This window comes from Eubalaena glacialis, chromosome 14, assembly GCF_028564815.1.
Source record: "Eubalaena glacialis isolate mEubGla1 chromosome 14, mEubGla1.1.hap2.+ XY, whole genome shotgun sequence".
In the NCBI taxonomy this organism is placed as follows: Eukaryota; Metazoa; Chordata; class Mammalia; order Artiodactyla; family Balaenidae; genus Eubalaena; species Eubalaena glacialis.
In genome coordinates, this window is record NC_083729.1 from 7,079,287 (window position 1) to 7,093,777 (window position 14,491).

General features: G+C 37.4%; 1 protein-coding gene across 3 annotated transcripts in view; it reads left to right on the plus strand.

Moving 5' to 3' along the window:
* Window positions 1–14,233, plus strand: part of TAF1B (TATA-box binding protein associated factor, RNA polymerase I subunit B) — a 56,368-nt gene extending 42,135 nt beyond the window's left edge. For all 3 annotated transcript variants that reach the window (XM_061211047.1, XM_061211048.1, XM_061211049.1), the window contains 6 exons: window positions 2,594–2,771; window positions 3,343–3,389; window positions 5,925–6,015; window positions 9,577–9,647; window positions 10,200–10,422; window positions 13,987–14,233. In XM_061211047.1, the coding sequence (XP_061067030.1) occupies window positions 2,594–2,771; window positions 3,343–3,389; window positions 5,925–6,015; window positions 9,577–9,647; window positions 10,200–10,422; window positions 13,987–14,191 (815 nt within the window). In that variant the 3' untranslated portion in view covers window positions 14,192–14,233. The remainder of the gene's footprint in view (window positions 1–2,593; window positions 2,772–3,342; window positions 3,390–5,924; window positions 6,016–9,576; window positions 9,648–10,199; window positions 10,423–13,986) is intronic.
* Window positions 14,234–14,491: the final 258 nt, after the last annotated feature.

The following is a 14,491-nucleotide window of genomic DNA, read 5'->3' on the forward strand; positions in this document are numbered from 1 at the left end:
GAAAAATATAAACTTTTCAAATACATGATTTGTTAAGCTAAGGAATGTACATCTCCGGTTAAGATTTCAGAAGTCACTAGCTATTTGATTAAGATTCCAGAATTTGGGGACTTCCCTGGTGGCGCAGTGGTTAAGAATCCGCCTGCCAATGCAGGGGATCCGGGTTCGAGCCCTGGTCCGGGAAGATCCCACATGCCGCGGAGCAACTGGGCCCTTGCTCCACAACTACTGAACCTGTGCTCTAGAGCCCGTGCGCCACAACTACTGAGCCCGTGTGCCTAGAGCCCGTGCTCCACAACAGAGAAGCCACCGCCATGAGGAGCCCGCGCACCACAACAAAGAGCAGCCTCCACTCACCACAACTAGAGAAATGCCATGCGCAGCAACGAAGACCCAACGCAGCAGCCAAAAATAAATTAATTAATTAATTTAAATTAAAAAAAAAAAAGATTCCAGAATTTGTAAAGTCTGATTTCTGCGCTTTTGCATGTTACATAGATCAGATTATTGTTTTGGATTTTGGTTTTTTCATTTACTTTTTTGATGGTTCTTTCAAAATATGGAAAGTTCCTGTGTTCTCTCATATACTCCAAAATCCTGAGCTTATAATGGGAATGCTAAGATATGGAAGGAATACAAGGAATTACCAACACATAACTGACACGGGCTGGGTTATGGAAAGTGTCTAGTTCACGTAGTTGCTGTTGGACAGAGATGAGGGTGGCAGTATTTTCTGACCAGTGTGTGTGATTTAATACTATTTCTTACCTAACTCTTCCTGAGAGTAACAAGTAGAATTAAAACCATTATAATAGGCAGAGAGACACTACTAGCATCTGATATGTTTAAGTGCCTTTTTGGAGACTGTATTAAAAAGAACCAGGATAGAGAAATTTTACTTCTCACAAACTGTTCAATAGAAATAATTTGAAATGTAGAAAAAAAAAGTATACACGAATATTATTGACCTCCTTATTTATACTAAAAAATTAGAAATACATATCCAACAGAAAGGTAATGTTTAAGTAAACAATGTTTTGTATATTCAGTGGAACATTTTGCAGCTTTTAAAATCATGTTTGTGAAGAGTATATAAAACATGGCAAATGTTTATGTTATAATAAAAACTGAAATAGGCCAAATTATAAAATTATATATAATATAACCATAGCTACATAAAATTAAAATATTCATTAAAATATTAGAAATAAATATACCAAAATATTGAAGTGCTATTTCTAAGCTATGGCAATGCCTTTTTTTCCTTTCTTCTACCTTTATGTATCTTGTAAATGTACTGAGTTTGTATTACTTAATTGTGGGGAGGAAACAACACACAAAATAGATCGACAGACTAACATGTAATAGTCCCTGCACCTTAGGATTTTGTTTTTTTCATTAATTAATAAATTTATTTTGGCTGTGTTGGGTCTTTGTTGCTGCTCGCGGGCTTTCTCTAGTTGCGGCGAGCAGGGGCTATTCTTCATTGCCGTGCGTGGGCTTCTCATTGCAAATGCCCCTTCCTCATCATTTCTTCCACTTGCTTTTTTATTACTCTGTACTTTTGGCATAAGAGAAGCAGTTTCAAGATAATTAATTTTAAATAAATAGGGGAGACATTTTTCAAGAAATGCCATTCTTTATAGTAATAATTCTATATATAATAATATATACTATATATGGTAATATATATGCTGTGTGTAATATTATATATACTATTATAAAATTAAAGTATTGTATACTACATTAAGAGAATAGAATCAATAGGACATAATGACTGAATGCGTGTAGGCGATTCAATATAATACAATTTATTATGCTCATAAAAGCCATTCTACTTGAATTTAATTAAAATAGAATATGGTACATCCTAGGTACTTAAATTGGTGAGTAAAGAAATTTGCTTAGTAATTTAGAGTTTTCAAAGTATATTCACTTGTGCTATCTTATTTAATGTTTATCCTCACCATAACCCATTTTATAAATTAAGAAACTGAGGTTAGGTGACTCTAATTTGGAGTCACAAAGCTAATGATTAGAAAGCCTAAATACATAGGCCGTAGATTTTCTGGCTCCAAGTCCCACATTATTCAGCCTTGAATAATAGATGCAGTCTGTGCTGAGCATATAGTTTCTTTGGGAAAGGAGTGCAGCTAGTGAGATGCACATCAGGCTTCCAGTGTGCTAGCCAGGCTTCCTGCTGGTGAGTGAGTGTGCATTTTTAGAGAAGCTCTTGGTCTTACAGGCGAGTTAGTTTCAGGTAAATGCAAATTGCTGTAGAAACACAGACAAGAAACGTGGATGAAACAATAGAAAAACGATGTGTGGCTGTGCATTAGGTGCCAAGATGTGTCCTATAAATAGCAGATGTTTTGGGAAGTCAAAATAGGAGAATATACTCCTTGCTGGCATTCAACCATTAATTTTTCTATACAAATATCATTTCTTGGTTTATTTTATTTACAAATGTATGTCTCAGAGTTCTAGCATAGTATCATATTTTAAGATAAACTTATCTCATAGATATACACATTAGTATAGTCTAGTTAGCCAAAGAATTTAATTCACATTTTACTGTTTTATTCTTCAACAGATGAAATGCATGATTTAACCTGCCACGTGGTAAAAGTGACTGGAATAGGAGAAGTGGATTTTCTAACATTTGATCCTATAGCTAAAAAGGCAAAAACTGTTAAATATGATGTACAAGCTGTAGCTGTCATTGTAGTGGTATTGAAACTGCTCTTTTTATTGGATGACAATTTAGAATGGTAAGTGTATGTCAATTTTTTGAGGAAAAAATTGTATTGTTTTTACCTAATTATTCAGAGTAAAGGAATCCATATGCTATATCTCAGTAGAAAATCGAGACTCTCAGGTGTTAATAGAACATTGACTAGTAGCAACAGTTACTTCTTACATAATATTTTGACTCAGCTAGTTGTGAGAGATTTCATTTTCCCTTAGTAGGTTGTTTGGATCATGTTTTCTTCCTATTTTTAGGTAGATACACGTGTTTCTCATTGCTCTACTGATTTCTGAGTTTTAAATCATCATACACAAATCCTAAAGAGTCATTTAGCACTTCATCTGTATACCTTTAGGCTTCTGGCACTATGTGTCTTCAAAGATTATTTTGGAAAGTAAAAGAATCTTAAAATGCCAACAAAGAGTGGCAGTATTTATAGTGTCTTCTTCCCTGTTTCAGTGATTGCTTCTCCATTAAAAGTTGGCATCAGTTTCAAGTACTGTTCTATACGTTTCCTTCAGAAGAATTCAAAATTTAACTGTCTTCCAATAAATGATTTCTAAATAAATTGATTTGTTTATTTGTATCTCCAGGTCTTTGTCTAATATTGCTGAGAAATATAATGAAAAGAATGAAGAAGGTACTTACTTTTTTTATCAATCATATTCAAAGTGATTGTAAATGGTGGATTAAAAGATACAATAAATATAGGGAAGAAACTTTGAGAAATATACAGATACACATATACGTATACATATATACAAATTGTACCTTGTACCAGAATGTTTTATATGTATAATTAGTTAATTATATCTCAAGGCTACTAAAAAACCTCAGTGACTTCCTACTGTGTGTAAAGGCCAGCCTGCTTTTTTGTTCCCAGCTCCTACTCACTAGCCATACTAGACCATGAACTTACTGGCAGCTTTGCGACTGTACCGTCTATTCTAATGCCTTCAGCCTTTGCTCACATTGGTCCTTCTACCTGAAGTGTTCCTTCCTTCTCACCCCCTAACTCCTTCTATCCCTGGCAAGTCCATCTTCATGCTTCAAGGCGCAACATAAATGCCCTCTTCGGCCTCTCTTCACACCCACTCCCCAGCTCACCTCTTCCCAAACCAGAACCGATGACCCTGCCACAGCCACTCCTGCCCAGACTTCCCTTAGTTGTTTAACACACTGAATTGTAACTAGCGGACTAAGCATGTCTATCCCTGTTAGGCTGCCAGTATTTGTAAAGGCCTGGAGTATCTGCCGCATAGTGACTGCTGTGTAAATGACAGAAAGACAGGCAGACAAGTAGGTAGATTGCAGGCTTCTAGAGAGAGGGGCCATATCTTTTTTACTTTTTTTTTTTTTAATGTATCTTTAGTATCTAGCAGAGTGACTGGCCTAATATCCACTTAATAAAGTGTGGTAAATACATGAATTCTTACATTCAATTCCAGTTTCTTAATGTTCTCACTAGGATTTATGTTCATTGTTTTATTTTTAATTTCAGCTTTTTTGAGGTATAATTGACATATAAAATTGTAAGATATTTAAAGTGTACATTGTAGCAATTTGATGTGTTTGCATTGTGAAAGGATTCCCATGAAGTCAATTAAGACGTCCATCACCTCGCATATTTACCTTTTTGTATGTGTGAGAATATTTATGTTCTCTCTTAGCACATTTCAGGTATACAATACAGTATTACCAACTATAGTCACCATGTTTTACATTAGAGCTTATTCATCTTATAGCTGAAAGTTTGTCTCCTTGTACCAATCTCACCCTCTTTCCCACACCCCTCAGCCCCTGGCAGCCACTTTTTTACTCTCTATTTCTATGAGTTTGACTTTTTTTTCAAGATTCCACATATATGTTCATTGGTTTTAGGAGCTTAGATTTAATGGTGGCAATTAGTTTGTGTGTTCTTTCCAGAATATGTGCAGCACGCTTCTTTCTGCACATTGCTTCATGTTGGCTCCTACATAGAGTAAAAGGTTGGACAAGATGTTTTCTGATGTTAAAGGGCCTTCATAGACTGTGTAGACATTTAGAGTAAAGGGTGCTTTGACATATTATCTTCCCGTGACCCTCAAAATAAACGTACAGTGTCAGCAGGGCAGGGATTGTGGTCCCCATTCTCTCTGCTCTCTAGCTGTCCACTGTCCCCTGCCTTCCCCCATTACTGATGAGGAGTTTAAGAAGTTATGACTCACTTAAGGTCAAAGAACCTTGTGTTCTATTAATTGTTATAGTTTTCCTTCTTCCTTATAGCTCTTTTGGTAGTTGCCTGTCCTCTGTGGCTCTGTGGCTCTGTGGCCTACGAGGCCATAAGTATTGATTATATTGGCCAATTGAAAGATTTTTAACTAGACATTGAAGGGAGACTATCTTCATTAGAGAATATATAAAAAATTCAGCCTTTCGCTCAGCCATCTTCCTCCTGTCAGCCTTCCTTTCTTCAAACTTCCTCACTCTCTAAGCCTCTTTCCTACTTTACCTTTAATTTCATTTTTTTCCTCCCTACTCTTCCCATCTCCCCACATGGATTGAATAAAAGAGTGAGGAGTGTAGTTTTATGCTTGACTGTATATTCAATTCTGTTGTCTATCTCACCTTGACATCTTGAACACACACTCACTCCACCTGTCCAGTGCAGTCTACTTTCTTACTTATCTCTAGAGTCTTTGGATTTGGATTAGGATTAGGAAGAACAGAAATAGGAGCTGATGAAACTAGAAGTCTGGTGCCATTGCACACATATAGCCATCGTTTGTTCCTTAATTCATGTATTCCTAGACATACTGGAGCTCCACCCCTGTGCCAGGCACTGTGCTGGGATTTGGGTCAGGAGGAAGAGGCCTGATTGTGTAGTCTTCTACACAAACAAAATATGTCTTCTATTCTCAGGGGGGTAATAGTCAAACCTAGCAGAAACAGACATTTTTGGTTTCGGTATAATTTAGTTAGGGCCACAGTACAGGTAGGAACTCAGAGAAGGGAGTGACGGCAGATGGCTCAGCAGTTGTGTTAGAGCACGGAGACAGCAGCACCTCCCTCCGTAATCTCCAAGGGCTGGTATATAAATGCTGAGTCACATCAGTGAGTGAAGACTCAGAGGAACAGTGTGTGTTATAATAATGTGATGTATTTGGTTAATAATCATGGATTTCATTTCTTTCAGATAAGCCATGGTTTGATTTCAGAAAATGGTACCAAGTTATGAAGAAAGCTATTGACGAAAAAAAACAAAAATGGGAGGAAGCCAGGGCAAAGTATGTTATCTCTTCTAGTTTTAGATTTACCTACTTTATCTTCAAGTCTGTTACTTTACATTTGAAAGCTGAAGTTTCATCAGTTTAGACTCACCAGCATTGTGACATTTTTTCTAGAACTATTAACCCATCTATCCAAATTAACTTTTTTCTTCTTTCTATTACTATTAACTAAACTAATAATGTCCTTTTTTATTAATGTCCTCCTTCTGATCCAGGATCCAATCCAGGGTACCATACAGTCAGTCTCACTGTTTGACTTTGAGCTCTCATTCTGATGTAGGTCCATTGTGGTAGAGTGGAAAGAGCGTAGCGTTAGAGACAGTGCAGGGCTTGAATCCTGATTGTATTACAGCCAGCTGTTTGACTGTGGGCAAATGACTTAAGTTCTTAGCCTCAGTGCACTAAAACGTAGTTAGCTCATAAATTTTCAGAGACACTATCTTATGTAATATAGGGTACATTGCTATAGATCTCTGATTTGAACGGTTTTATATCTATTCTTAGAATTTGGAGTCTCTGAGACTTTGAAGAAAAAGTTAACATCTCTCTAGTTTATGTCAATTTACAGTAGTACTCATTTGATCAAGTAATTTTATATCCCTTGAGAAAAGTCAAGGTTCCTCAAATTAGTTAAAATGATAATTCATTCAGCTCCAGTTTCCTCATCAATAAAATAGGGCTAGTAATGCCTGCTTTATACTCTTAACTAAGAACTAAATTTCAGTTTTTGCAGGTAGAATTAGATTATTTTTCCTCTAAATTTAAGAGAGCTTTTAGACAGAGAAACAGACTTACAGAGATGAATAAAGTGCTGTGGGAGAGAGGATCCTTGCCGAAAAGGGGAGAAGATGAGCAGTTTCTTCCTGTTCGGGTTGGATAATGATGAGGGAGAAGAGGTGGGAGGTGAACTTCTTCTGAAAGCCGCGGGCACCCGGGGAACTGGGCGGGCCCTTCCTCTTCCTTGTTGGAGAAGTCATTGGATCTCAGCAGGTATAAGAGTAGCAGCAAGAACAGAAGGTTATCCTGTGTTTTTAGGTTGTCTTGGAGAATCAGCCATTGGACCTTCATTTTTTGGGGCCAGCTGGGGTTGTCCTGACCGATACTGCGAGGCTAGATATTCAGGGGCCATGCCACTTGGGCGTCTCAGTAGTGAATAGGCATTCATGAACTCAAACTGGGCAACAGCTTACACTTCAGACATAGCTATTAGAGCCCAAACTCATGTTGTAGTGCTACAATCAATTGCACATCTAAGACTTCCTGACTTTTTAGCTACTTTAAGGGAGAATTTAGTGACCAAAGAAAGTACGTCTAGTTTCAAAATGGCATTTTCCAGACAGACACCAGGCCCCAGGGAGGAGCTTGTCCAGGGGATCCATTACCAAGATCCTTCATAGAGTATGTGCTTTGGGCTGAGTGAGGTAACTTATGTAAGTCACTACTGACTGATGTGTGGGCACAGAGCCCCAGTGCGTGCTGATTACCTGTTTTACCCTCCCCCACCTCCATTGCTGACGTAAATTTCTAATTTTCCTCTCTATTCTTCTGGACATCATCTTCCATATTGTCAGATAAAAGTTATTAAAGTATTTTCTATAGCTAAGCATGGGTCCCTATGCATGCGATTATGAAAAACACTAATAAACAGTAGTTGAAAGCCTAAAAACCCCTTTAGAGACTGCTTTGATGACTTCCAGTTTCCATGGAGATGTTGAGAAGAACATGGAGGAAAATTTCAAAGCACTTGCCGAAAATCTTTGCAGCCTTTTAGGTTAGGCAAAAATTTTCTTAGATATGATACCAAAAGCGTGATTCATAAAAGAAAAAAAAAAGATAAATTAGACTTCATCAGAAGAAAGAATTTCTGTTCTTCAAAAGACCCTGTTAAGAGAAGCTACAGGCTGGGAGAAAATATGTGCAAATCACATATCTGATAAAAGATTTGCATCTAGAATATATGAAGAATTCTCATATAGTAAGAAGACAAACAATTCAGGTTTTTAAATGGGCAAAGTATTAAGTTCACACAAAAATCTATATATGAATATATGTAGATATATATACTTCATTCACAGTGGCCAAAAACTGGCAACAACCCAGATGCCCTTCAGCTGGTAAACGGATAAACAAACAGTAGCATGTCTGTAAAATGGAATACTATTCAGCAATAAAAAGGAACAAACTTCTGATACATCCAGAAATGTGAATGAATCATAAATACGGTATGCTAATGAAAGACTCAAAAGGGTACATATGGTCTAATTTCATTTATATGACATTCTGGAAAAGGCTAAACTATAGGGATAGAAAAACAGATCAGTGGTTGTCTGAGATCAAGTTCAGCTGTGGGTATGGAGAGGGGTTGATTGTCAAGAGGCATGAGAGATTTTTGGGGTGTGGAACTGTTCTGTAGATTAATCGTGGTGGTTACACAGCTGTATGTGTTTATCAAAACTAGTGGAACTGTACACTGAACAGGGTCAGTTTTACTACATGTAAATTATACCTTAATTTCTAACAGTGGGGAAACAAATCACGTGGGGAGACTGGACAAACAAAGCATACGGGGCTTTGTGGCATCCTGGAGAAAATGTTAGGACTTTGTAGTGGGCCTCTGTTTTTTTTGTAGCTTTTGTAGTTTTGGGAAGAGGTAAACAAAGTAAAGTAAATTTTTAAAGAAGGACTATCTAAACAGTATTATCATTTTAGATCGCCCACCTTTCCCATCTTCTGAGCATATGACCCCAAGGAAGTAGGAGTGCCTCCTTGACTATAGCATAATTGCCACCTATATGGGCATTTATTATAAATACATAAGAAAATCTATCTAGATTAGGTATTCACAAGGAATTTTTAACAGTGGGTTTATCTAGGGAGTGGGATTAGACTGTTTAGGGAACTTCTTTATTATTAAGAGATTTTTTACCTTGAGTATGTTGTCACTTATTATTTGATAAAATAAATAACAAAAAGATATTTGAAAGAATCACAAATGACAAGCTCTCTGAATATTTTAAATGTGGTATGGTTCATTAAAATTTAGTTCACCCATAATTTTCAGGAAGACCATCACCTATTAACCATGATTACACCTCTACATCAGAAGGTGGGCACTTACGGTTAACTTTGTACAAGTTATCAGGATCAGAAGTACCGCTAACTTCATCCTCAGCAGAAGGGCATTTGGCCAAAGACAGGGAGGAACAGTTATTTCTTAGGTGGCTCCACTTTATGAGAACAGACAGCAAGGGAATTTTATGGTAAGGGAAGCTGTTTCTACATTTTGATGTAATTAATCATTTCTTTGGGATCTTATGGCATCTGGGAGACTTTGGGGAGGAGCATATCATTCTGTGGCCTTGCTGCCTCCTTCAGTGCTACTTGCCTACTCCTAGGTCATAAGCTCTATACAGACGCTTGTCAGTAGGTCATTCTAAGTCAGAGCTATTACACGGGGTTATCACGAATTTCAGACACTGCTTTAGAGAAACTTCTCTGAAATGTGTTGCGGTCCATTTATTCTCCATCCTGCTCCAAATGTTTTTCTACCTTGTACAGGTATCTATGGAAAAGTGAAAAGCCACTCTACCACTCAGCCATTGACAGATCAGTGGTATATAAAAGAAGGGGTGAGTTGCATTTCCTCTTGCTAACGCCAAGTAACAACACGGTTGTAGAAAAGCTAAGTATCTTAACTTGAAAAGTAAATGCATATGTACTTTCTTCACTTCTTTAGGAAGTGTTCCAATGCACATCCAAAGAGACATCATCCTCTGCAAGAAATGTCCGTAGGAATCTTATCTATTTATTTCAGGAACATTGCATTATTCAAAACAGAACTTACGTTTCCACCAAAATCTAAAATGCCATATATCTATGACTTTCAGAACTCTTTATCTGGAGAACTGCCTTTAGGTTGTTTTGTTCATTCTTTTTTTTTTTTAATTGTGGTAAAATATACGTAACATAAAGTTCACCTTTTTAAAGCCTTTTTAAGTAGTTCCTTGACATCCCTCATCCACTGTCAGTTTCCCCTAGTGTTATGCTCTTATATCGCCATGGTGCATTTGTCAAAACTAAAAACGAACATTGGTGCATTACTATCAAGTAAACTACAGACTTTATTTGTGATTTAACATTAGTTTTTATTTTATTCCTTTTCTTTTTTCCTTCATTTCCAGAAATGGTCGTGAGTCTACAAAAACAATTTAGCACGCTGGTTGATTCAATACCAACTGTTGAAAAAAAAAGCCCTTCAAGTTTTCAGTTCAGCTGGACCGAAGAGGGCAGTGATAAAACTTGTTTCCATGGGCATAGCCTCCAGGGAGTCCTGAAGCAGAAAGGCCAGTCACTGATGACCAAGAATTCCCTCTATTGGCTGAGTACTCAGAAATTCTGTAAAAGGTACGTGATGCTCTTAGAAATGACAGGATAAAAAACATGATGAAACTTCTAGTTTGGCCTGAAGTAGTATTCTTTTCTAAATAAAAAAAGGCCATGTATAATTTAAAGGAGTTGGTTGTAGTAAGAGCCAGATAGGTTATTTGTTGGAATTAGAAGGTGGTGAACTTAGAATCAAGACACTCAGAATTACACAGTGAGTGTTGTTTAAGGGATGGGGGTGTTGACTAACCTTACGGTGATAATCGCTTCACAATATACACATGTGTCAAACCATCATGTCAGACTCCTTAAACTCACATACGTTGTATGTCAGTAATACCTCAATAAGGCTGGAAGAAGTTTTAGATTATAAAGACTTTTCTGATGGTAACCTTATATTTTTATACTAATCTCATTCCCATATTGACATAGGAATTGTCTGTAAGGCACATTCCCACAGTTGAGAGGACGAGCTCGTGAATCCAGCTGTTCATAGCCCAGCCCTGCCGCTCGCTCGTGTGCGCAGGTTATTTACCATCTCTACAGCTCTGTTGCCCTGATTGTAAAAGCAGGCTGTGGTACTGACCTTCCTCCCCTTTTCAAAGCCTTTAGCAGCTCCCATCTCATTCAGAGTAAAGTCAAAAGCCCCTGTGGGGCCTACCAGCCCCTGCTCTTCTCTGACCTCCCGCTCCTCTGCTTGCCGTGCTCGCCGCCCAGGTTCGCACCGGCCTCCTGGCCGTTCCTGGAGCTTGGCAGCCACACTCCCCGTGCAGGCCTTGGCACGTGTTGTACCTTCAGCCTGGAATGCTCTTCCACCGTGTGTCTACAGGGGCTCACTTCTTTCAGGTTTTTGTTCAGATTTCACTTCCTCGGAGAGGCCTTTCTTAGCCATCCTGTCTAAAATATCACAGCTCCACCCTCACACCCACACACACCTCATCTCTCTCTAACCCCCCTGCCTATCTTTTTTTCTTATAGCTTTTGTCACTATTGAATGTATTATATTATGATATATATAATGTATTATTATATATTTATTACATATTATTATATATTTATTTATATTATTATACGTATACTAGAATGCCAGGTCCTTGAGTGCAGGGACTATGCCTTATTTCATGAAAAATCTCAGAGACTAGAACAGTGCGTAGCACATAGTAGGTGCTCACCAAGTATGTGTTGAATGAATGAATGGAAAATAGAAGCTGCCTCATAGGGTTTTCATGAGAATTAAATGAGATGTATGGTGTCTGTCACATAGTAAATACTCAATAAATGATAACTATGATCATTTTTTTAAACAAAACTAATTTTCTGTTGAAGAGTTTAACTTCCTGAGTTGAGTATCAATCAAGGATAAATAAAATGTAGAAAATACAGTAGAAGATAATAAAAGGAAGTTATCTGTATTGAAATTTACTGCTCAAAAAAACTTTAGCCGAGTCTAGAATGGTTAAGGAGTATAACTGTCTTAACAGCAACCGCGAAAGGCCAGAATCCCAACCCCCGGTCAGCTCCGCATCTGGGGTGCTACAGGCCTTTGAGCGGTCAGTGCAATGGCTTTTTAAGATTTATGGTTTCGTCGAGAGGAGGAGAAAAGGCTGTAGCCCTGTCCCGCGAGGGGCCCACACACAGGACCGGGAAGTTAGGACGTGGCGTGCTGGTGCTGTTCTGTCTGCAGCGTCAGCCTGGGGAAGTTAGAGGGGAGCCTGTACCCTACGCTTTTCACATGGCACGATCAGTGGACTTTTGGATGTTCCTCATGGGTTTAATAGTGTAATAAACGATAGTTAGTTACAAATAGACCTTGGTATAGTCGGAGATGAAACAACCAAGATATCTTTCTCTGTAGGAATTACAAGGCTAAACACCAAACCATGTAGACGAATAATTTTATGATCCCATGATTTTATGCACCAAAATCATCCGTCGAATCACCTTGCCTATTTAGACCATAGCCTAGAACCACAGAGTAAGCAAAAAAGCGTTCAGCTAACCTATAAAAAGGTCACTAAGTCCATGACTAAAGCTTACACACTGTTCTCAGAAAGCTCACTCTGCTGGGAGGTGTGTTTCCGTCAGGCTGAGCTGTGTGATTTCCACAGTCCTCGCCATCAAAAGAAACAGAGTAGGCAGGAGACTGAGAGGTGTCTGCTGATAAGCGTCTTGACAGCAAATATAAATGATATTCATTTGACAAACAATAGAGGAACCAGCAGCAGAAGCAGAAGCAGACAAAAGAACTCAAATTGCTGTGGTCTGAAGTTCATTCGTGACACACAGCAGCTCCACAGAACTAAATAAGCCTGACCGTGTCTCAGCTTTAACACAGAGCGTGTCCCCAAATTGTGTGCATCCTCTCTAGATTTGTTTTTCTTACCTGTATTTTCTAATATTTCCGCAATAAAAGTGGACAGGTTGTCACAATATAATTGTAAAGGCTTTAAAAAATATGCTGAATATGCTCTGCTTAATAACAACCAAGTAATGTATAACTCAGTTTTAAAAGATTTCCATCCAAAACGGTCAAAATGAAATGTTTTGATGCTTAAGAGAGCAGATCTTCAGCTACATGGAGAATTTTGTTACACAGAAGGACTCATTTTTGCGGGTTCAGAAGAGACAAACATGGTACTACAAAATAACTTTGAGAACACTCAGGCCTTGAGAACTAAGCAGAGAGAGGCCCCAAGAGCACTTCAGATACTCGAAGGTGTTTATCCTTCTTCTCTGAGGCGGAGCCAACAATCTTGATGAATTTAAATGATTATATAGTATATTTGGTTTTATCACTTAAAACTTTAGGAAAATTTAAACTTTCTGAGTTTATGATAAGGAATGTAATCCTTAAAAGCTATTGTTATTGATTCAACTTAGAAATAAAAAGTCTTACTGTAGCAGATACTTCGTATACCTTTTCTTAGCTTTCTGTTGTAAAAATAGAGTTTTCCTTATGGTCCCTAGGCAAGAGAACAATATTTTTACCCTTTTTGTTGGTAATATTTTGTCTGAAAGAATCTCTCTTAATATAAAGAAAAATTAGAAAAGAAGAAATTAGAGTTAGAAATTAGAAGTTTTAGAGATTTGATGGTAGTGAGAGATTTGATCAGATTCCACTACTTTAAAATAAGCAAAATTGCTTTGTAAACTCTTCTTTCTATAATACATACAGAATTGCAACATACATTATTAAGCCTGGTGTCTTATTTTGGATGGAAGTTGGGGATTATTTTTTTTTCTTTCGTTTGTTTTAAAATATGTCCAGAATCTCTCCCTGTCTGCTTTTGTTTGCCTTGACCATGGTAAGAACAGGGGGGCCCACCTGGAGTGGAAGAAGTCATGAGACCTGGCTCTGTACCACCTGTGTCCCATTGCATGGTGGCCGGGAACAGTGCTGAAATCTTTTTCCTTTATGAAATTTAGGATTCCTTCCAAATTGTTCTGTTTTCTTCCAGCTCAGAGTACTATTTTAAGCCTAACCATACATATTTTTTAAGTTATTTGGGGGATGTTCAAGGGATGGATGCATACGTTTCTAAAAGACCTTTAAATGTAGTGTCTTCCTTTTTCTTCCCCTTCTAGCTATTGTAAGCATGTGACAACCTACGAAGAATCAAATTTTTCTCTGAGTTATCAGTTTATACTAAATCTCTTCTCCTTCTTGCTAAGAATAAAGACCTCCCTTCTCCATGAAGAAGTGAGCTTAATAGAAAAGAGACTTTTTAAAGCAAAATACAGTACAACAAAAAAGAAATCTTCAAGATCCAGGAAAGTAAGAAAATGTTGAGAAAAATGAAATGGAAACTTTCTGGGGAAAATATTTTAATAGTGACAGTAATGTCAAATTGTAATATAACATTACAGAGAATGGTGAAAAATAGAATTTTGTTGCAAGCATGTACATACATACAAATATATGTATATGTTTATAATATACATTATAAAAATGTATATTAGAAAACAGGTGAAATTTGTTTGAATTTATTTTTTTAATTATGAATGTTCTCATTGTTAAAATAACAATGTTGTATAAATGGTATCCAGGAATTTGTAGTCATTGTATTTTAAAGCTAAATTTTCTTTTTAA